A 25,860-nucleotide genomic window follows, 5' to 3' on the forward strand; every position below is an offset into this window, starting at 1 on the left:
TTTTTTGTATTAGCCTTAAGTAATATTCTAATTTTGTGACACACGGAATTTTGGATTTTCATTTGTTGCCACTTCAAATCATCAAAATTAAATGAAATAAACATTTGAATGCATCAGTCTGTGTGCAATGAATAAATATAATGTACAAGTTACACCTTTTGAATGCAATTACTGAAATAAATCAAGTTTTTCAAAATATTCTAATTTACTGGCTTTTACCTGTATATATATACATACCTGCCAACTTTTGAAATCAGAAAAACCTAGTAGCCAGGGTCCAAGGGCCGCAGGCCCCGGTAGGTCCAGGACAAAGTCCTGGTGGGGGGTTCCTTCGCCCCCCGACGCAAAATGATTATTAGCATTCAGACAGGTTAAAATGTTGCTAAAACCATCACTTTTCTATCAGTCACAGTGACTTTTCAAAACAAAAATATTACAGCAAAAATCATATGGGTTGATTGACATGTTTATTCTGTAAGCTAACTTCAATAGTTTGAAATTATTTTGACAGTTAATGCCAGTTATCCTGTCAACCTTTCACAAGACTTCAATTTGTTCATTGAAAGTATAAACACTTTTTACAGTAAACAAATGGTAAAACAGTACTAAACAATTCCATTAAAAATAAAATTGGTGTCATTATTAACTTTCTGTCCAAGCTTGTATAATCTACTGCCTTGTTCAATTGTAAAAAATATTCTGTGCCTAAAATTCACATTTCTATCACAATTATTATACTGTAAACATGGTAAGCTAACTTCATTAAAATTAATAGTCCTGTCAATAGCATGGAATTACAATTCAAATGTAGTTTTTTTGTAAGCCTTTCAAAAGAATTCAAAATATGAAAAATGAATGAAAATTAATTGAAGCCATCAGACACTTGAAAAGTGGCACATCACATCTCTAATGTAATCATTTGAACTTTTCAACAGAAATAGCACTGCAAAAATATTAAGGACATACTTCTGTATTTTGGTAGTTATGCTGTCAACATTTAACAAGATTTCTTCAACTTGGACTTGAAAGCATAAATAGTATAAACACTTTTAACAGTATAACAGTACTAAACAATTCCAATAGATAACATTGGTGTCATTACCTTTTTGTGGCTAAAATCCAAATTCTTCGGCATTTATCACATCCAAAGAATCTGTTTGGGCGACGAAAAACGTTGAAAGTTTTCCACTTGTATCGCTAGCAACGGCATTAGACTTGTGTTTTTTTGTCCCAACGTGGTCTTTTACATCGCTAATTCCTCCGTGTCCGATCGAAAAATCTTGTCTGCACAAGGTGCAATTCGCGTAGTTTTCACTCTTTTTGGAACGGATAATTATTCCCGGATAGGCTTTTGAATATTCTTCACGGAATGACTGCAGTTTTCTTTTCGGTTTAAGACTCGTTTGCCATTTTTCTCCGGCTGATTCCATGATCGTTCGCTCGTTTGGAAACTCGTGCTTGGCAGCGGTGCTATAAATAGCCTCGCGCATGGCATTCGGAATGGCTCGATAGGAAGTTACGGGAAGCAGTGTCGATTGTCATTGTTGTTACGCGATTTCGTGAATAAAACTTAAAAAAGTTTTTTTTTTTTTAATTAATGAAAAAACGTATTTTTTATCACTGCAACCGTAACCCGGAATAGGTTGATGAAAACCGTACTAATTACGGGAAAACCGGAGTAGTTGGCAGGTATGTGTATATATATATATATATATATATATAACAACATTAAATTGAGCTACAGCTGCATGAACAATATACGACAAATCATCTCAAACCACAACAAAACAATTGCAAATGAGCCGTCGGCCCCCAGACAGAGCGACTCCAAAACCAACAAAGGATGTAACTGTCGAAAGAAACCTGATTGCCCTCTCAACGGGGGGTGCTTACAAACATCAGTTGTCTACCAATCTAAGGTAATACGCAAGGACATTAACACATCCGACACATATGTAGGATTAACCGAGGGAGAATTCAAAACCAGATGGAACAATCACAAGGCTTCTTTCAGGAACCAAAACCTGCGGAATACCACAGAACTCAGCAAACACATTTGGGACCTCAAAGACAATAATGTTGAATATTCAATAACATGGCAAATTCTTGCATCCAGCACACCATACAATAGTGGTAATAAAAGATGCAACCTATGCTTGAAAGAGAAACTGTTTATTATTTACCGTCCAGACCTGTCATCCCTCAACAAGCGCAGCGAAATTGTAACAGCATGCCGCCACAGACGGAAACACCTCCTAGGTAACACATGAGCCAATCACCACGCCCCTAGGCCAGCCTGTACCCACCCACTCTGTGCCCTATATAAACCATGGTATGTGAATGCTCCCATTAAAATCTCCTGATGATTGAGGGAACCCCCCTCATGAAACAGGCCTGTAGAGATGAAATAGTCTTGTGATTTTTTCCCACACATACATATATATATATATATATATATATATATATATATATATATATATATATATATAGTATTTATATATTCCTTGCGCACTAATTGACTGAAAGAGCACGCACTTGGCGCGATGATGTCATGTTATCGATGGAAAAATGCATTTTTAGACAATATGATTTGCCTTAGCGGCTAGGAGACCCCGAGAGTAACAAGCGGTTGCCTTGTTGCCTTTCCATTAAGAACAATAAACTAGTTTTTAGTATAAGTTTGCTGGTTTCAAGACATGTAATGCCGAGCGCATATCATTATGTCAAGAAAATGACACTAGCATATACTTAATTGAAGAATATTTTTCAGCACACTGAGAAAAAAGGTCTCATATTTGTTTTTTCTATCAAGAAAAGTGCACTTGTTATTAGTGAGAATATACTTATTTGAAGCTATTTTGGGGTTCATTGAGGTTAGCTAATTTGAGTTGTTTTGGAAAGTCTTGACAAGCCAAATTTTCTTGTTCTATTGGCAGATAATTTTGCTTAGTTCAAATAAAATACCCCTCATTTTTGTATTTTTTTTTCTTGTTTTTGAACACTGACTTTTTGCAGTGCTGCTAAGGGTCATCGCCGATCAGTGACGAGTGGCTTCGAAGCAATTCTGGACCACCATCTGCCGCCTCAGGAAGGGGAAGCAGTGCACTATCAACACCGTGTATGGTGAGGATGGTGTTCTGCTGACCTCGACTGCGGATGTTGTGGATCGGTGGAGGGAATACTTCGAAGACCTCCTCAATCCCACCAACACGTCTTACTATGAGGAAGCAGTGCCTGGGGAATCTGTGGTGGGCTCTTCTATTTCTGGGGCTGAGGTTGCTGAGGTAGTTAAAAAGCTCCTCGGTGGCAAGGCCCCGGGGGTGGATGAGATCCGCCCGGAGTTCCTTAAGGCTCTGGATGCTGTGGGGCTGTCTTGGTTGACAAGACTCTGCAGCATCGCGTGGACATCGGGGGCGGTACCTCTGGATTGGCAGACCGGGGTGGTGGTTCCTCTCTTTAAGAAGGGGAACCGGAGGGTGTGTTCTAACTATCGTGGGATCACACTCCTCAGCCTTCCCGGTAAGGTCTATTCAGGTGTACTGGAGAGGAGGCTACGCCGGATAGTCGAACCTCGGATTCAGGAGGAACAGTGTGGTTTTCGTCCTGGTCGTGGAACTGTGGACCAGCTCTATACTCTCGGCAGGGTCCTTGAGGGTGCATGGGAGTTTGCCCAACCAGTCTACATGTGTTTTGTGGACTTGGAGAAGGCATTCGACCGTGTCCCTCGGGAAGTCCTGTGGGGAGTGCTCAGAGAGTATGGGGTATCGGACTGTCTGATTTTGGCGGTCCGCTCCCTGTATGATCAGTGTCAGAGCTTGGTCCGCATTGCCGGCAGTAAGTCGGACACGTTTCCAGTGAGGGTTGGACTCCGCCAAGGCTGCCCTTTGCCAGCGATTCTGTTCATAACTTTTATGGACAGAATTTCTAGGCGCAGTCAAGGCGTTGAGGGGATCTGGTTTGGTGGCTGCAGGATTAGGTCTCTGCTTTTTGCAGATGATGTGGTCCTGATGGCTTCATCTGGCCAGGATCTTCAGCTCTCGCTGGATCGGTTCGCAGCCGAGTGTGAAGCGACTGGGATGAGAATCAGCACCTCCAAGTCCGAGTCCATGGTTCTCGCCCGGAAAAGGGTGGAATGCCATCTTCGGGTTGGGGAGGAGACCCTGCCCCAAGTGGAGGAGTTCAAGTACCTCGGAGTCTTGTTCACGAGTGAGGGAAGAGTGGATCGTGAGATCGACAGGTGGATCGGTGCGGCGTCTTCAGCAATGCGGACGCTGTATCGATCCGTTGTGGTGAAGAAGGAGCTGAGCCGGAAGGCAAAGCTCTCGATTTACCGGTCGATCTACGTTCCCATCCTCACCTATGGTCATGAGCTTTGGGTCTTGACCGAAAGGACAAGATCACGGGTGCAAGCGGCCCAAATGAGTTTCCTCCGCCGGGTGGCGGGGCTCTCCCTTAGAGATAGGGTGAGAAGCTCTGCCATCCGGGGGGAGCTCAAAGCAAAGCCGCTGCTCCTCCACATGGAGAGGAGCCAGATGAGGTGGTTCGGGCATCTGGTCAGGATGCCACCCGATCGCCTCCCTCGGGAGGTGTTTAGGGCACGTCCGACCGGTAGGAGGCCACGGGGAAGACCCAGGACACGCTGGGAAGACTATGTCTCCCGGCTGGCCTGGGAACGCCTCGGGATCCCCCGGGAGGAGCTGGACGAAGTGGCTGGGGAGAGGGAAGTCTGGGCTTCCCTGCTTAGGCTGCTGCCCCCGCGACCCGACCTCGGATAAGCGGAAGAAGATGGATGGATGGATGGATGTTTTGATACATGTACAGTATATTTGCGTCTCACCACTCTCTCTGGACTCTCGTGGTCCTCCGCAGAGCCGCTGTGGCGAGCGTTGCGATGCGGGCCAGTGGGGGGAGACCGCCTCTTATCTTTCACCTGTGGACATTAGGACAAACGTGTTGCGTCTTACTGACACATGATGAACAACATGTAGGTAGATTAGTCATGCGTGGCTAAATGTTTGAGGTCAGCGTTCACTTACAGCTTGATCTCTGCTCGTGCTGTAAACATGGCCGTCCTCTTCTCTGTCAGAGTCTGAAAAGGGAACAACGTCGCGTTCATTCGTGCTTTCTGTGACTGCGGAGCCCGCTGGCAATAATAGCTTCATTTTTTTCATTTTATTTTATTAGTTTATTTGAACGTACATTGATCAACGTTGCTGTAAGTGCTCAGGTTTTAGCTACAAAGTTAGTTTCCAACCATAGTCCCTGGGCAAGAAGCATAGACCGCCAGCAGAAAACAGTATCCAATAAAACAACAATCATTAAGAGCTTACTTAAAATACGTTTGTCGGAAAAAAATTGATTAATATCTTTATAATAAAAATAATATTCTTAAATGCTCTATATCTAAGCTGTCCGAAGAGCGGCCCAAAGACATTTTCGGCCCGCATGTAATTTTTTTTTATTGGCTCTTCTTCTTTACACTAAATTAGTGATTCTCAAACTGTGGTACGCGGGCTTCATCTAGTGGTACGCCAAATAATCACTTGATTAAAGTACAGTGTTTTATTTTCCTATATTCACACACAGTGCATACTTGCCAATCTTGAGACCTCCAATTTCGGGAGGTGGGGGCTGGGGGTGGGTGCAGGGGGCGTGGTTGGGGCATTGGTGTGGTTAAGAGGGGAGGAGTATATTTACAGCTAGAATTCACCAAGTCAAGTATTTCATATATATATATATATATATATATATATATATATATATATATATATATATATATATATATATATATATATATATATATATATATGTCAAGCTGAATTTGACCAAGCAACCCCCCCGTACCAAAAAGCACTTGATGAAAGCGGATACAATTTCACCCTCACCTATGAACCCACGCCAGGAAACCAACCAAAAAAAGAACAGAAAACGAAACAACATCATCTGGTACAACCCCCCATACAGCAAAAACGTCTCAACTAACATTGGCCACAAATTCCTCACTCTGATTGACAAACACTTCCCCAAAGGCAACACCCTAAGAAAAGTATTCAACAAGAACAACATTAAATTGAGCTACAGCTGTATGAACAATATACGACAAATTATCTCAAACCACAACAAAACAATTGCAAATGAGCCGTCGGCCCCCGGACAGAGCGACTCCAAAACCAACAAAGGCTGCAACTGCCGCAAGAAACCTGATTGCCCTCTCAACGGGGGGTGCTTACAAACATCAGTTGTTTACCAATCTAAGGTAACACACAAGGACATTAACACATCCGACACATATGTAGGATTAACCGAGGGAGAGTTTAAAACCAGATGGAACAATCACAAGGCTTCTTTCAGGAACCAAAACCTGCGGAATACCACAGAACTCAGCAAACACATTTGGGACCTCAAAGACAATAATGTTGAATATTCAATAACATGGCAAATTCTTGCATCCAGCACACCTTACAATAGTGGTAATAAAAGATGCAACCTATGCTTGAAAGAGAAACTGTTTATTACATACCGTCCAGACCTGTCATCCCTCAACAAGCGCAGCGAAATTGTATCAGCATGCCGCCACAGACGGAAACACCTCCTAGGTAACACATGAGCCAATCACCACGCCCCTACGCCAGCCTGTACCCACCCACTCTGTGCCCTATATAAACCACGGTATGTGAATGCTTCCATTAAAATCTCCTGATGATTGAGGGAACCCCTCATGAAACAGGCCTGTAGAGATGAAGTAGTCTTGTGATTTTTTTTCCCACACATACATATATTGCGCTCTACTACGGTATCGAGCACTATTTTTTGGATAACCTTATTAAGACATATATATATATATATATATATATATCCCGGCGACCCCGAAGGGAATAAGCGGTAGTAAATGGATGGATGGATGGATGGATACATATATATATATATATATATAAGAAATAATTGACTTTCAGTGAATTCTAGCTATATATATATATATATATATATATATATATATATATATATATATATATATATATATATATATATATATATATATATATAAATAAATAAATAAAAGAAATACTTGAATTTCAGTGTTTATTTATTTACACATATACACACACACATAACACTCATCTACTCATTGTTGAGTTAAGGGTTGAATTGTCCATCCTTGTTCTATTCTCTGTCACTATCTTTCTAACCATGCTGAACACCCTCTCTGATGATGCATTGCTGTGTGGCACGCACAAAAGTGCTTTCATCAAATGCACTAGATGGCAGTATTGTCCTGTTTAAGAGTGTCACAACATTGCTGTTTACGGCCGACGGACTGCTTTACTGTAGACGTTCTTTATATTGTGGGAAAGCGGACTCAGGTCCGCATGGAGCTGGGGGAGGGGGCGTGGCCTCCAGCTCCGCCTGAATTTCGGGAGATTTTCGGGAGAGGCGCTGAATTTCGGGAGTCTCCCGGAAAATCCGGGAGGGTTGGCAAGTATGCACGGTGTTACTGTTAAAACTGTGTGTAATGTTAAAGTGGCCCAAAATATTAAATATACTGTAAATTCCGGACCATAAGCCGCCACTTTTTTCCTACGCTTTTAACACTGCATCTGGTGTGGCTAATTTATGGGGTTTTTCTTCGCTGACGGCCACAATGCAAATAGTTTTAAAAAAATCAAGCAAATACACTGAAAAAGTGTGTTATTGTTTGTGCTATGGCGCCATCTTTTCGACAAGTTTGCTCACTGCAGGTGCTGCAGTGCTCTTCTGTTTCGGAGCTTTGAGCCGTAAGTACAAGTGTCGATCCGTCTTCTAAGTCGTCCGTAGCGTTTCTACTCGAAAGGATTTTTCATCTTTCCAAGCAACATTCATATTTTTTTTACAATATAACTAAAACAATTCATATTTACTAAACCGTCCCATGTGTAGGTGTTTTTTTCATGCATATTTGTACGTAGCATTAGCTAACATGTTTACAACTATCTGTGTTAGCATTAATAACTTACAATGGCACTCTTTTTGTATTGTTCCGGTATCACAAATTCCTCAGTAAATTCTCCAAAACGTCACCATGGACTTATTGAAGAGCTAGCCTGCGCAGCTAGTGGGTCCAAGACGATGACTTCTGTTTTGTTTGATCATCTGTTTTAATGCCGTGTTACAGGCACCGTTTGGAAACAATGAAGGTGTGTAAACAAATATTTACAACATTTCTGTGTAAATAACTCATTTCACAACCTGCGGCTTATAGTCCGGTGCGGCTTATATATGGGAAAACATTTTTTTCCCCTAAAATTTTGTGGATGCCTATATACCGGTGTGCTCTATAGTCTAGAACAGGGGTGCTCATTACGTCGATCGCGATCTACCGGTCGATCTCGGAGGGTGTGTCAGTCGATCACCAGCCAGGCATTAAAAAAATAGTCCTAAAAATGAGCGATCATAAATCTTCACTATGACGTCACTTTCGTCACTTGATTGACATTCACGGCACCCGAGGGTCTTCTGAGATGACGCTGGCTGCTGCCAGCTCATTAAAATGACCGACTGGAAGGCGAGAAACACTTTATTTCAACAGACTCTGGCGCCGTACCTGTCGTCAAAACTCCAAAGACTGACTGCACAGTTGCACAATAAAAGCGCTACTTCATCCTGCCTGCGCTACCAAAATAAGAGTCTCAGAAAGCTGGCGTGCACAAGCTAGTTTGCCGACAATGTATTTCTTGTAAAGTGTATACAAAGGAGTACGGAAGCTGGACAAATAAGATGCCAAAAACCAACCACTTTCATGTGGTATTGGACAGAAAGGAGGACTTTTTTTCTCCTCCATTCGAAAATGCGGACCTTATCAGCACCACTGTCTGATTCCTATCAATGCAAGTCATCACAATCAGGTAATACACCAACTTATATTCTTGTCTTCATGAAAGAAAGGAATCTATGTGTTAAACATGCTTGTATTATCTCTAAACACTTTTAACTTATTAACAATATTAACTATATGTGTTAAACATGCTTGTATTATCTTTAAACACCTTTAACTTGTTAACAATATTAACTATATGTGTTAAACATGCTTGTATTATCTTTAAACACCTTTAACTTGTTAACAATATTAACTATGTGTTAAACATTCTTGTATTATCATTAAACACCTTTAATTTATTAACAATATTAACTATATGTGTTAAACATGTTTGCATTATCTTTAAACACCTTTAACTTAACAATATTAACTATATGTGTTAAACATGCTTGTATTATCATTAATCACCTTTAACTTGTTAACAATATTAACTATATGTATTAAACAAACTTGTATTTTCATTAAACACCTTTAATTTTTTAACAATATTAACTATATGTGTTAAACATGCTTGTATTATCTTTAAACACCTTTAACTTATTACCAATATTAACTAAAAGTGTTAAACATGCTTGTATTATCTTTAAACACCTTTAACTTGTTAACAATATTAACTATATGTGTTAAACATGCTTGCATTATCACTAAACATCTTTAACTTGTTAACAATATTAACTATATGTGTTAAACATGTTTGCATTATCTTTAAACACCTTTAACTTAACAATATTAACTATATGTGTTAAACATGCTTGTATTATCATTAATCACCTTTAACTTGTTAACAATATTAACTATATGTATTAAACAAACTTGTATTATCATTAAACACCTTTAATTTATTAACAATATTAACTATATGTGTTAAACATGCTTGCATTATCATTAAACACCTTTAACTTGTTAACAAAAACATATATTTCATAAATAAGTAAATATAAATGATATATATGAATGAGGTAGATCCCCATGACTTGATCAATTGAAAAGTAGCTCGCCTGCAGAAAAAGTGTGAGCACCCCTGGTCTAGAAAATATGGTACTTGTGAAATAAAATCTCTGCCTTGTTTTTCATAAATACGTAAGTCTACTACGCTACTGTATTTTAATGTTGGTCATCATGGTGCAACTGGGAGAGCTAAGGTTTTTTTGAGGTTGTAAAAAAAGTTTGAGAACCACTGCACTACATTTTTGCAGCCTTTCCATAACCAAAATATCCGATAACACATTGTTTCATTAAAGCAGTGGTCCCCGACCTTTTTGTAACTGCGGACCGGTCAAAAATTTGTCCCACGGACCGGGTTTTTTTTTTTTGTCATTAAAAAATACAATCATGCGTGCTTACGGACTGTATCCCTGCAGACTGTATTGATATATATTGATATATAATGGCAGGGTCCTTGAGGGTGCATGGGAGTTTGCTCAACCAGTCTACATGTGCTTTGTGGACTTGGAGAAGGCATTCGACCGTGTCCCTCGGGAAGTCCTGTGGGGAGTGCTCAGAGAGTATGGGGTAACGGACTGTCTTATTGTGGCAGTTCGCTCCCTGTATGATCAGTGTCAGAGCTTGGTCCGCATTGCCGGCAGTAAGTCGGACCCGTTTCCAGTGAGGGTTGGACTCCGCCAAGGCTGCCCTTTGTCACCCATTCTGTTCATAACTTTTATGGACAGAATTTCTAGGCGCAGTCAAGGCGTTGAGGGGATCTGGTTTGGTGGCTGCAGGATTAGGTCTCTGCTTTTTGCAGATGATGTGGTCCTGATGGCTTCATCTGGCTAAGATCTTCAGCTCTCACTGGATCGGTTCGCAGCCGAGTGTGAAGCGACTGGGATGGGAATCAGCACCTCCAAATCTGAGTCCATGGTTCTCGCCCGGAAAAGGGTGGAGTGCCATCTCCAGGTTGGGGAGGAGATCTTGCCCCAAGTGGAGGAGTTCAAGTACCTCGGAGTCTTGTTCACGAGTGAGGGAAGAGTGGATCGTGAGATCGACAGGCGGATCGGTGCGGCGTCTTCAGTAATGCGGACACTGTATCGATCCGTTGTGGTGAAGAAGGAGCTGAGCCGGAAGGCAAAGCTCTCGATTTACCGGTCGATCTACGTTCCCATCCTCACCTATGGTCATGAGCTTTGGGTCATGACCGAAAGGACAAGATCACGGGTACAAGCGGCCGAAATGAGTTTCCTCCGCCGGGTGGCGGGGCTCTCCCTTAGAGATAGGGTGAGAAGCTCTGTCATCCGGGGGGAGCTCAAAGTAAAGCCGCTGCTCCTCCACATCGAGAGGAGCCAGATGAGGTGGTTCAGGCATCTGGTCAGGATGCCACCCGATCGCCTCCCTCGGGAGGTGTTTAGGGCACGTCCGACCGGTAGGAGGCCACGGGGAAGACCCAGGACACGTTGGGAAGACTATGTCTCCCGGCTGGCCTGGGAACGCCTCGGGATCCCCCGGGAGGAGCTGGACGAAGTGGCTGGGGAGAGGGAAGTCTGGGCTTCCCTGCTTAGGCTGCTGCCCCCGCGACCCGACCTCGGATAAGCGGAAGAAGATGGATGGATGGAAGGTTCCAAAACACTAAGGTACTTTCATATAGATGATCTTTGATTCGTTTTTTTGCGCTCCTGGCTATTTTTTTTCAGAATGTTGTAACAATGACAAAATAAATAGACAAAAATCAAATGCCCAATGCAGTGGACGCTGGTTCTTAGCAATATACAAATTAGGAATAATAGTCAAGGGAGAAGTTAGGCCTCCCGATCCTTTTAGTTGAATAACCCTGCTATACCGTGTTAACAAGCCACACAACAGAACAGTAGGCGTTAGAGATGCGCGGTTTGCGGGCACAACCGCGGAGTCCGCGGATGAAATTTAAAAAAATTAGATTTTATCCGCGGGTCGGGTCGGGTGGTTGAAATAAAAAAAAATTAGATTTTAAATAGATTCAGGCGGGTGGCAGTTAAACCAATTGGTAAATATATATACATAGTTAAATGTTGTTACCCACATACGAAAAACGAGCAGGCACCTGCAGCATATGCCACAACAGAAGAAAAAAAAAAGAAGAGATGGACACTTTTACGGAGCGGAGAAGGGCCCCACCGGGAGCCGTAGCTGAGGCGATCCGGGAGAAGGGCCCGACGCACGTCCAGGGTCACCACCGCGCCCACCGCACCGACACCCCGCCTCGTCCGCCTTCGCCGCGGCCGGCGTCACGCGCAGCAGGTCGTGGCCGGGGGCTCGTAACAGGGGTCACTCCGCGCGCTCCGCCCGCGCAGCTTACCTGCCCGCCACCCCTGTTGCCGGGGGCGCGTAACAGGGGTCACTCCGCGCGCAGTGCGCTCACGAAAGGGGTGGGGCTCACCCTGGTTGATATAGACAGCAGGACGGTGGCCATGGACGTCGGAACCCGCTAAGGAGTGTGTAACAACCCACCTGCCGAATCAACTAGCCCTGAAAATGGATGGCGCTGGAGCGTCGGGCCCATACCCGGCCGTCGCCGGCAGCGAGACGCGCTTGGAGGTGCGCTCAGCGCGGCTCCCATATGATTGCGCACTGGTGTGCGTCTGGGTCGTGACAGCGTGGCACGCGAATGTCTGCGCTGCATTGGATCAGTCTCCTTTCTTTAACAGGCAAACGCTTTATAACCTCACTAATGCCTTGCATCGTCTATATTAGATATATAACAACGGGCGGGTGCGGGCGGATGCGGTTCTGATCAAATGTTACATCGGGTGGATGGCGGATGGTTGACGACTTTCTGATGCGGTTGCGGATGAAATAATTGCCTAGTAGGCGTCAATCTGTTCAACACAGAGTGACATTCTGGACTCCAGGGTCTATTGACAAGAGCATGTGTGCCTGGTTGGCGATCAATAAAACAGTGTTATATTGTTTTAATCTGACAACTCATTGAACACAAAATCCTAACTATCGATCAGCCAACACTGTTGCTATGAGACAAGAGGCAGATTTGAGACATCATCATCAGCAGCAATGGTAAACAGGCAACAAACAGTAGTAAGCAAAGCTGGTTAAGGTTGTTACTGCACTATATTGTGTGTGTGTGTGTATAAACTTGCACTTTGGGAATGACTTGGCTTGCATTCACTGTGGCCCTGCTATGTCATTCCGGAGAGTTCCGCCTTCATGTGATCACTTTTTTAACTCGTATCTGCTATGTATGTGTACGCACCTGTGTGTGTGTGTGTGTGTGTGTGTGTGTCATTTCGGCGTGGATGCCGAGCCCGTTTGGGCGTGTTGGGGGTGTTGGGTGTCCAGCGGGTCACAAGATGACATAACACACATTCTCTGGTACTCATTTAAAGAAAATACTGTGTCTATTCTCGTGTCTGCAACTTTAGTGGAGCGTCCATTGATCACATCTCACGTCCAAATATGAAGTCCCTTTTCACCTTCACACAGAGCGCAACCAGAGTCTGATGTGAAAGCTCTCCACCGTCAAGATGAAGACCACTCGGAGGTTTCAGCAGACAGACGGCAGCAGGTGGACGTTTGCCACATGCCTGACCACGCTTACCTCTTATTATAGACCAGGAGTGCAGGCCCTGCCCGACTGGTGGAGAAGATCCCACATGATGGAGGAGCTGTCTCATATAGTGGATGTCAACAGCAGGAGAAGAAGTACAACAACTTGTGCATGAAGGATGCACGGCAGTTCTGTTCCCCTAGAACAGAACTGTTCTGTTCCACTAGAACAAGACTGTTCTGTTCCATTAGAATATGATGATACTTTTTCACTAGAACATGACTGTATTGTTCCATTAGAATATGATGGTAGTTTTTCACATTGAACATGACTGTACTGTTCCACTAGAACATGACAGTACTGTTCCACTAGATCTGACTAGAACATGACAGTACTGTTCCACTAGACCTGACGAGAACACGACAGTGCTGTTCCACTAGATCTGACTAGAACACGACAGTGCTGTTCCACTAGATCTGACTACAACACGACAGTACTGTTCCACTAGATTTGACTACAACACAACAGTATTGTTCCACTAGATCTGACTAGAACACGACAGTACTGTTCCATTAGATCTGACTAGAACACGACAGTACTGTTCCACTAGATCTGACTAGAACACAACAGTACTGTTCCACTTGATCTGACTAGAACACGATGGTACTGTTCCACTAGATCTGACTAGAACACAACAGTACTGTTCCATTAGATATGACTAGAACACAACAGTACTGTTCCACTAGATCTGACTAGAACACGACCGACAGTACGGTTCCACTAGATGACTAGAACACGACAGTACTGTTCCACGAGATCTGACGAGAACACAACAGTACTGTTCCACTAGATCTGACTAGAACATGACAGTACTGTTCCACTAAATCTGACTAGAACACGACGATACTGTTGCACTAGACCTGACTAGAACACGACGGAACTGTTGCACTAGATCTGACCAGAACACGACGGTGCTGTTCCACTAGATCTGACAAGAACATGACAGGACTGTTCCACTAGATATGACTAGAACACAACAGTATTGTTCCACTAGTCTGACTAGAACACGACAGTACTGTTCCACTAGATCTGACTAGATCACGACGGTACTGTTCCACTAGATCTGACTAGCACACGACGGTACTGTTCCACTAAATCTGACTAAAACACGACAGTACTGTTGCACTAGACCCGACTAGAACACGACGGAACTGTTGCACTAGACCTGACTAGAACACGACGGAACTGTTGCACTAGACCTGACTAGAACACGACGGTGCTGCTCCACTAGATCTGACTAGAACACAACAGTACTGTTCCACTAGATATGACTAGAACACAACAGTACTGTTTCCCTAGATCTGACTAGAACACGACAGTACTGTTCCACTAAATCTGACTAGAACACGACGGTACTGTTGCACTAGACCTGACTAGAACACGACGGTGCTGTTCCACTAGATCTGACTAGAACATGACAGTACTGTTCCACTAGATATGACTAGAACACAACAGTACTGTTTCCCTAGATCTGACTAGAACATGACAGTACTGTTCCACTAGATCTGACTAGATCACGACGGTACTGTTCCACTAGATCTGACTAGCACACGACGGTACTGTTCCACTAAATCTGACTAAAACACGACAGTACTGTTGCACTAGGCCCGACTAGAACACGACGGAACTGTTGCACTAGACCTGACTAGAACACGACGGAACTGTTGCACTAGACCTGACTAGAACACGACGGTGCTGCTCCACTAGATCTGACTAGAACACAACAGTACTGTTCCACTAGATATGACTAGAACACAACTGTACTGTTTCCCTAGATCTGACTAGAACACGACAGTACTGTTCCACTAGATCTGACTAGCACACGACGGTACTGTTCCACTAAATCTGACTAAAACACGACAGTACTGTTGCACTAGACCCGACTAGAACACGACGGAACTGTTGCACTAGACCTGACTAGAACACGACGGAACTGTTGCACTAGACCTGACTAGAACACGACGGTGCTGCTCCACTAGATCTGACTAGAACACAACAGTACTGTTCCACTAGATATGACTAGAACACAACAGTACTGTTTCCCTAGATCTGACTAGAACACGACAGTACTGTTCCACTAAATCTGACTAGAACACGACGGTACTGTTGCACTAGACCTGACTAGAACACGACGGTGCTGTTCCACTAGATCTGACTAGAACATGACAGTACTGTTCCACTAGATATGACTAGAACACAACAGTACTGTTTCCCTAGATCTGACTAGAACATGACAGTACTGTTCCACTAGATCTGACTAGATCACGACGGTACTGTTCCACTAGATCTGACTAGCACACGACGGTACTGTTCCACTAAATCTGACTAAAACACGACAGTACTGTTGCACTAGGCCCGACTAGAACACGACGGAACTGTTGCACTAGACCTGACTAGAACACGACGGAACTGTTGCACTAGACCTGACTAGAACACGACGGTGCTGCTCCACTAGATCTGACTAGAACACAACAGTACTGTTCCACTAGATATGACTAGAACACAACTGTACTGTTTCCCTAGATCTGACTAGAACACGACAGTACTGTTCCACTAAATCTGACTAGAACACGACGGTACTGTTGCACTAGACCTGACTAGAACACGACGGTGCTGTTCCACTAGATCTGACTAGGACATGACAGTACTGTTCCACTAGATATGACTAGAACACAACAGTACTGTTTCCCTAGATCTGACTAGAACATGACAGTACTGTTCCACTAGTTATGACTAGTACACGACAGTACTGTTCCACTAGATCTGACTAGAACACAACAGTACTGTTCCATTAGATATGACTAGAACACAACAGTACTGTTCCACTAGATCTGACTAGAACACGACAGTACTGTTCCACTAGATCTGACTAGAACATGACAGCATTGTACCACTCGATCTGACTAGAACACGATGGTACTATTCCACTAGATCTGACTAGAACACAACAGTACTGTTCCATTAGATATGACTAGAACACAACAGTACTGTTCCACTAGTTATGACTAGTACACAACAGTATTGTTCCACTAGATGACTAGAACACGACAGTACTGTTCCACTCGATCTGACTAGAACACGACAGTACTGTTCCACTCGATCTGACTAGAACACAACGGTACTGTTCCACTAGATCTGACTAGAACACGACAGTACTGTTCCACTCGATCTGACTAGAACACAACGGTACTGTTCCACTAGATCTGACTACAACACGACAGTACTGTTCCACTAGATTTGACTACAACACGACAGTATTGTTCCACTAGATCTGACTAGAACACGACAGTACTGTTCCATTAGATCTGACTAGAACACGACAGTACTGTTCCACTAGATCTGACTAGAACATGACAGTACTGTACCACTCGATCTGACTAGAACACGATGGTACGGTTCCACTAGATCTGACAAGAACACAACAGTACTGTTCCACTAGATCTGACTAGAACACGACAATACTGTTCCACTCGATCTGACTAGAACACGACAGTACTGTTCCACTCGATCTGACTAGAACACGACAGTACTGTTCCACTAGATTTGACTACAACACGACAGTATTGTTCCACTAGATCTGACTAGAACACGACAGTACTGTTCCACTAGATCTGACTAGAACACGACAGTACTGTTCCACTAAATCTGACTAGAACACAACGGTACTGTTGCACTAGACCCGACTAGAACACGACAGTGCTGTTCCACTAGATCTGACTAGAACACGACAGTACAGTTCCACTAGATCTGACTAGAACACGACGGTACTGTTCCACTAGATCTGACTAGAACACAACAGTACTGTTCCACTAGATCTGACGAGAACACGACCGACAGTACGGTTCCACTAGATGACTAGAACACGACAGTACTGTTCCACTAAATCTGACTAGAACACGACGGTACTGTTGCACTAGACCTGACTAGAACACGACGGTGCTGTTCCACTAGATCTGACTAGAACACGACGGTGCTGTTCCACTAGATCTGACTAGAACATGACAGTACTGTTCCACTAGATATGACTAGAACACAACAGTACTGTTTCCCTAGATCCGACTAGAACATGACAGTATTGTACCACTCGATCTGACTAGAACACGATGGAATTGTTCCACTAGATCTGACTAGAACACGACAGTACTCTTCCATTAGATATGACTAGAACACAACAGTACTGTTCCACTCGATCTGTCTAGAACACGACGGTACTGTTCCACTCGATCTGTCTAGAACACGACGGTACTGTTCCACTCGGTCTGACTAGAACACGACAGTACTGTTCCACTAGGTCTGACTAGAACACGACAGTACTGGGTGTGATCCTACTCAATAGCCCTCATGAAGTTGATGATGTTATTGTTGGCAGTCGAACAAAACAAGCAACATCCTCTCATCATGAAGAACACACACACACACACACACACACACACACACACACACACACACACACACACACACACACACACACACACACACACACACACACACACACACACACACACACACACACACACACAGTTTTTTCATGTTCACAATTAGAAGATCTAATCTGAACAATCCTATGATCAGAGGAGTCAATGTTTGTTTATGAAGAGGACGGGCATGAAAACGACAACATCAGACACAAGACGACATGAGACAAGAGAAAAACAACATTAGAGTTAATAACATAAGACAGGAGAAGGCATCTGACAAGGTAATATGAGAACCGAGGCATAAGAAACGATATTAGATAGCACTAAAAACATGAGACAACATTAGACTAAGGCTGAAACGACGCGTCGACATAGTCGACGTCATCGGTTACATAAATACATCGACGCCATTTTTGTGCGTCGATGCGTCGCATATTTACGTCACACTACTGTCATGGCGGATCGCAAAGCAGACGGTGCGAGCGAGGGGAAAAAAGCACGCCAAAAGTCATCAAAAGTGTGGGAGTATTTCAATAAACGGCCTAATAATGTTGTTGTATGCACACTGTGTCGAGCGGAAATGGCCTATCATAGCAGCACAACGGCTATGAAGGAACATTTGAAAAGAAAACACCCGACAGCGTTCTTGCCATCACCATCAACTAGTCAATCGTCCGCGTGAGTATACGTTGTCATCATTACACAAAAACATGAATGTGTCATTTGTATCTGCGTTGTAAATACATAAACTAAAGCACCGTTTCGCTCTGAGAGGAGCGTTTGGCGTGCCTGTTCAGTGTTTACAAAGACGTGCTCCTCTTTAACGCTGTGGAGAGGCGGGGCCGGCGAGCGAGCGGTGAGGTGGGGCGCACCGGGAGCGACGCCGCAATCGTGCACCTGGGCATGATCATCCAATCTCCTCTCGCCGAAGAAAAGGGGAGCAGCAGAGAGAGAGGGAAGAGAGACTGGAAGGAGCCAGAGTGAAGCTGACGTGGAGCGAGAGAGGAGGAGAGACAGAGACAGAGGACGACGAGCGAGCGAGGAAGAGGAGCTGAAAAGCGAGGAAAGAAAGAGAAAAGAGTTGGAAGAGAAAAGACTTTGTGTAAAATTAAAAGATTGTAAACCTGGCAAAGCCGTCTGGCGTTCAGTCTGTCGGTCCTGAAAGAACCCCACGGCACAAGACGTGTCACAAACGCTAACGTTAATTAGTTGTGCAAATACCTTTTACAACATTAACAGTTACATATACTATGTACAAACCAACAATTAACTTTCACTTTAATCATACTATCATTGTTGTGTTATTAAGCAAAATAAGCAATACTTTTACTTTTGTTGAAATGTTTACACTGTACACTTTTTTGTATTGGATGTTTAGCTTTATTTTTGCACATTTTAGCAAAGAAGCAATACTTTTACTTTTGTTGAAATGTTTACAGTTACAGATTATTTTCGTTTTGCACTTTTTTGTTTTGGATGTTTATCTTTATTTTTGCACATTTTAGCAAATAAGCAATACTTTTACTTTTGTTGAAATGTTTACACTGTTGTTACAGAATATTTTGTTTTGCACTTTTTTGTATTGGATGTTTATCTTTATTTTTGCACATTTTAGCGAATAAGCAATACTTTTACTTTTGTTGAAATGTTTACACTGTTACAGAATATTTTGTTTTGCACTTTTTTGTATTGGATGTTTATCTTTATTTTTGCACATTTTAGCGAAGAAGCAATACTTTTACTTTTGTTGAAATGTTTACACTGTTGTTACAGAATATTTTGTTTTGCACTTTTTTGTATTGGATGTTTATCTTTATTTTTGCACATTTTAGCGAAGAAGCAATACTTTTACTTTTGTTGAAATGTTTACACTGTTGTTACAGATTATTTTCGTTTTGCACTTTTTTGTATTGGATGTTTATCTTTATTTTTGCACATTTTAGCAAATAAGCAATACTTTTACTTTTGTTGAAATGTTTACACTGTTACAGAATATTTTGTTTTGCACTTTTTTGTACTGGATGTTTATCTTTATTTTTGCACATTTTAGCAAAGAAGCAATACTTTTACTTTTGTTGAAATGTTTACACTGTTGTTACAGATTATTTTCGTTTTGCACTTTTTTGTATTGGATGTTTATCTTTATTTTTGCACATTTTAGCAAATAAGCAATACTTTTACTTTTGTTGAAATGTTTACACTGTTACAGAATATTTTGTTTTGCACTTTTTTGTATTGGATGTTTATCTTTATTTTTGCACATTTTAGCGAATAAGCAATACTTTTACTTTTGTTGAAATGTTTACACTGTTGTTACAGATTATTTTCGTTTTGCACTGTTTTGTATTGGATGTTTATCTTTATTTTTGCACATTTTAAAGCAAAATAAGCAATACTTTTACTTTTGAAATGCTTATACTATTGCAGAATATTAAGACTTGCACTGGATATTTACTTTTATATTTGCCCATTAAAAAGCAAATAAGCTACTTTTAATTTTGTTAAATGTTAAAAGTTTTAAATGTTTACATTGTTACAGAATATTTTATCATGTTGTTGTCAATGTTGACTGAGTGGCCATACTTTTTTTTTTTATTTGTAAATAAAAGCCATGCCTTTTGAAAAAACTGGCCTACATTTATTTTTTCATCTTCATTTTAAATTAAAAAAAAAAAATCGGTAAAAGGAAAAATAATCTATAGATTAATCGAAAAAAATAATAATCTATAGATTAACCGATTAATCGAAAAAAATAATCTATAGATTAACCGATTAATCGAAAAAATAATCTATGGATTAATCGATAGAAAAATAATCGTTAGCTGCAGCCTTACATTAGACCAAATGAATGATGATCTTACACACCACACAAAATGGACAAACAACACAGAATGTGAGGCACATGAGGCAACATGGCAAAAAAAAATACCGCACAGCATGAGACAAAACTAGATAATTGTTAGACAACAGGCAACATGAAACACAATTACACAACGTTAGACACAACACAACCTAGACCAGAGTTGAGCGGGCTGAAGATTTTTGTAGGAAAAAAATGTATCTCAATCATCATCAACAAACTCCACTGACAACATACACACACGTTAGAGATGCGCGGATAGGCAAATATTTCATCAGCAACCGCATCAGAAAGTCGTCAACCATCCGCCATCCACCCGATGTAACGTTTGATCAGAACTGCGTCCGCCCGCCATCCGCCCGGTATATCTAATATAGACGATGCAAGGCATTAGTGAGGCACCTGCCAACTACTCCGGTTTTCCCGTAATTCGTACGGTTTTCATCAACCTATTCCGGGTTACGGGTGCAGTGATAAAAAATACGGTTTTTCATTAATTAAAAAAAAAAAAGGGTGAAAACTACGCGAATTGCACCTTGTGCAGACAAGATTTTTCGATCGGACACGGAAAAATTAGCGATGTAAAAGACCACGTTGGGACAAAAAAACACAAGTCTAATGCCGTTGCTAGCGATACAAGTGGAAGACTTTCAACGTTTTTCGTCGCCCAAACAGATTCTTTGGATGTGATAAATGCCGAAGTTTTATTTACGGAGGCAATAATTGAGCATGGATTTCCAATCGCACTGGCTGATCACATGGGACAGTTAAATGTTTGTAATGCAACCTTTAAAAATCATTACGCGGTGATCGCGGTCCCAAAAATAAACTTTTCTTGCATGATAATGTCCAGAAAAACTCGCTTTATATTACTATAGAGTCCTTTTAACGAATGAGTTTGATGGTTTATCACAAACCTTAAATGAAAGAAGTCCTTTGTTCTCCTGCACCATGCATGCACTTTGGCCTTGCTTCCTGTGTGGTGCGCAATCCTGTCGGCTGTATTTCACAGCACGACATACTGTTAAAAGTGTTTATACTATTTATGCTTTCAAGTCCAAGTTGAAGAAATCTTGTTAAATGTTGACAGCATAACTACCAAAATGCAGAAGTATGTCCTTAATATTTTTGCAGTGCTATTTCTGTTGAAAAGTTCAAATGATTACATTAGAGATGTGATGTGCCACTTTTCAAGTGTCTGATGGCTTCAATTAATTTTCATTAATTTTTCATATTTTGAATTCTTTTGAAAGGCTTACAAAAAAACTACATTTGAATTGTAATTCCATGCTATTGACAGGACTATTAATTTTAATGAAGTTAGCTTACCATGTTTACAGTATGATAATTGTGATAGAAATGTGAATTTTAGGCACAGAATATTTTTTACAATTGAACAAGGCAGTAGATTATACAAGCTTGGACAGAAAGTTAATAATGACACCAATTTTTTTTTTAATGGAATTGTTTAGTACTGTTTTACCATTTGTTTACTGTAAAAAGTGTTTATACTGTTTATACTTTCAATGAACAAATTGAAGTCTTGTGAAAGGTTGACAGGATAACTGGCATTAACTGTCAAAATAATTTCAAACTATTGAAGTTAGCTTACAGAATAAACATGTCAATCAACCCATATGATTTTTGCTGTAATATTTTTGTTTTGAAAAGTCACTGTGACTGATAGAAAAGTGATGGTTTTAGCAACATTTTAACCTGTCTGAATGCTAATAATCATTTTGCGTCGGGGGGCGAAGCCCTGAACCCTCCACCAGGACTTTGTCCTGGACCTACCGGGGCTTGCGGCCCTTGGACCCTGGCTACTAGGTTTTTCTGATTTCAAAAGTTGGCAGGTATGGTGAGGTTATAAAGCTTTTGCCTGTTAAAGAAAGGAGACTGATCCAATGCAGCACAGTCTTTCGCGTGCCACGCTGTCACGACCCAGACGCACACCAGTGCGCAATCATATGGGAGCCGCGCTGAGCGCACCTCCAAGCGCGTCTCGCTGCCGGCGACGGCCAGGTATGGGCCCACGCTCCAGCGCCATCCATTTTCAGGGCTAGTTGATTCGGCAGGTGGGTTGTTACACACTCCTTAGCGGGTTCCGACTTCCATGGCCACCGTCCTGCTGTCTATATAAACCAGGGTGAGCCCCACCCCTTTCGTGAGCGCACTGCGCGCGGAGTGACCCCTGTTACGCGCCCCCGGCAACAGGGGTGGCGGGCAGGTAAGCTGCGCGGGCGGAGCGCGCGGAGTGACCCCTGTTACGAGCCCCCGGCCGCGCGTGATGCCGGCCGCGGCGAAGGCGGACGAGGCGGGGTGTCGGTGCGGTGGGCGCGGTGGTGACCCTGGACGTGCGTCGGGCCCTTCTCGCGGATCGCCTCAGCTACGGCTCCCGGTGGGGCCCTCTCGGGGGAAGGGGCCTCGGTCCCGGACTCCGGCGAGGCGTCCCTTCTCCGCTCCGTAAAAGTGTCCATCTCTTTTCTTTTTTTTTCTTCTGTTGTGGCATATGCTGCAGGTGCCTGCTCGTTTTTCGTATGTGGGTAACAACATTTAACTATGTATATATATTTACCAATTGGTTTAACTGCCACCCGCAAAAAAAAAAAAAAAAAAAAAAATATCTAATTGATCCGCCCGACCCGACCCACACGCGGATAAAATCTTATTTTTTTTAAATTTCATCCGCCCGATCCGCGGATAAACCGCGGACTCCGCGGTTGTGCCCGCAAACCGCGCATCTCTAGCACACACACACACACACACACACACACACACACACACACACACACACACACACACACACACACACACACACGTACGTACGCACACACACTTCCTGTTTCAGTGTTGCGATAAGAAGACAACAGGTCCAGACAAAAGCATCCTCCACCTAATAAGTCAAGTGTCCAAGCCCACATGTCTTCTGACCGTCCAGGTGACCTCGCCTGTGGACAGGAAGTGCGTCTATGTAAACAGGAAATTTGTAGCTCACTGTAAAAAGTCAGATGCTGAATAACGGTGTGTTTACATGAGTCTTCCTTCCTCGCTGGTGTGTGGATGCTGAGGGAAGTTCTCCCTCCAGCACATGTCAAACAGTATTTCCTCACCTCCCAGACCCCCCCGATCCACTCGTGACCGTACTTCCTGCTGCAAAATCAACCCCACCAACAAACACCACCACCACCACCGCCGCCCAAAGCCTGACGCCAGGAAGTGGTCATCATTATCCATCATGTCACTTCTGTTCATCTCTGTGAAGTCCACAGCTGCCTTCCCTGACATGAGACACTTGGAACATTACTTGAGGTTTCGGACTGAGTTTGAGTATCGTCCACTTTTTGGCTTCTGTCACCCCGGCTGGACTCCCCGGAGGCTTCGGATGTCTTGCATGTTTGAAGCAGTAAGAGGATCTACTCCATCCAGTTAGTGGGCAGAAGACCGTAATTGAAGTCCAAATGTGTTATGAGGTCACATAGAGAATTGACAATGTAGTCAAAAGACACTGAATCTAACCACAGCAGGAACCTCCAACACGTCCGGACATAGGACATACAGGTAAAAGCCAGTAAATTAGAATATTTTGAAAAACTTGATTTATTTCAGTAATTGCATTCAAAAGGTGTAACTTGTACATTATATTTATTCATTGCACACAGACTGATGCATTCAAATGTTTATTTCATTTAATTTTGATGATTTGAAGTGGCAACAAATGAAAATCCAAAATTCCGTGTGTCACAAAATTAGAATATTACTTAAGGCTAATACAAAAAAGGGATTTTTAGAAATGTTGGCCAACTGAAAAGTATGAAAATGAAAAATATGAGCATGTACAATACTCAATACTTGGTTGGTGCTCCTTTTGCCTCAATTACTGCGTTAATGCGGCGTGGCATGGAGTCGATGAGTTTCTGGCACTGCTCAGGTGTTATGAGAGCCCAGGTTGCTCTGATAGTGGCCTTCAACTCTTCTGCGTTTTTGGGTCTGGCATTCTGCATCTTCCTTTTCACAATACCCCACAGATTTTCTATGGGGCTAAGGTCAGGGGAGTTGGCGGGCCAATTTAGAACAGAAATACCATGGTCCGTAAACCAGGCACGGGTAGATTTTGCGCTGTGTGCAGGCGCCAAGTCCTGTTGGAACTTGAAATCTCCATCTCCATAGAGCAGGTCAGCAGCAGGAAGCATGAAGTGCTCTAAAACTTGCTGGTAGACGGCTGCGTTGACCCTGGATCTCAGGAAACAGAGTGGACCGACACCAGCAGATGACATGGCACCCCAAACCATCACCCAACCATGCAAATTTTGCATTTCCTTTGGAAATCGAGGTCCCAGAGTCTGGAGGAAGACAGGAGAGGCACAGGATCCACGTTGCCTGAAGTCTAGTGTAAAGTTTCCACCATCAGTGATGGTTTGGGGTGCCATGTCATCTGCTGGTGTCGGTCCACTCTGTTTCCTGAGATCCAGGGTCAACGCAGCCGTCTACCAGCAAGTTTTAGAGCACTTCATGCTTCCTGCTGCTGACCTGCTCTATGGAGATGGAGATTTCAAGTTCCAACAGGACTTGGCGCCTGCACACAGCGCAAAATCTACCCGTGCCTGGTTTACGGACCATGGTATTTCTGTTCTAAATTGGCCCGCCAACTCCCCTGACCTTAGCCCCATAGAAAATCTGTGGGGTATTGTGAAAAGGAAGATGCAGAATGCCAGACCCAAAAATGCAGAAGAGTTGAAGGCCACTATCAGAGCAACCTGGGCTCTCATAACACCTGAGCAGTGCCAGAAACTCATCGACTCCATGCCACGCCGCATTAACGCAGTAATTGAGGCAAAAGGAGCTCCAACCAAGTATTGAGTATTGTACATGCTCATATTTTTCATTTTCATACTTTTCAGTTGGCCAACATTTCTAAAAATCCCTTTTTTGTATTAGCCTTAAGTAATATTTTAATTTTGTGACACACGGAATTTTGGATTTTCATTTGTTGCCACTTCAAATCATCAAAATTAAATGAAATAAACATTTGAATGCATCAGTCTGTGTGCAATGAATAAATATAATGTACAAGTTACACATTTTGAATGCAATTACTGAAATAAATCAAGTTTTTCAAAATATTCTAATTTACTGGCTTTTACCTGTATTTTACAACATTGTCCCCTTCCTGAGTATTTTGTCCACGTGGTGTTGCCGT

General features: G+C 42.7%; 1 protein-coding gene across 3 annotated transcripts in view; it reads right to left on the reverse strand.

Moving 5' to 3' along the window:
- Window positions 1-25,860, reverse strand: part of prx (periaxin) — a 69,696-nt gene that overhangs the window by 35,357 nt on the left and 8,479 nt on the right. For all 3 annotated transcript variants that reach the window (XM_061972193.1, XM_061972192.1, XM_061972194.1), the window contains exons 2-3: window positions 5,037-5,089; window positions 4,838-4,930 (exon numbers count right to left, since the gene is read on the reverse strand). In XM_061972193.1, the coding sequence (XP_061828177.1) occupies window positions 4,838-4,930; window positions 5,037-5,089 (146 nt within the window). The remainder of the gene's footprint in view (window positions 1-4,837; window positions 4,931-5,036; window positions 5,090-25,860) is intronic.

This window comes from Nerophis lumbriciformis, linkage group LG17 (assembly GCF_033978685.3).
Source record: "Nerophis lumbriciformis linkage group LG17, RoL_Nlum_v2.1, whole genome shotgun sequence".
NCBI lineage: Eukaryota > Metazoa > Chordata > Actinopteri > Syngnathiformes > Syngnathidae > Nerophis > Nerophis lumbriciformis.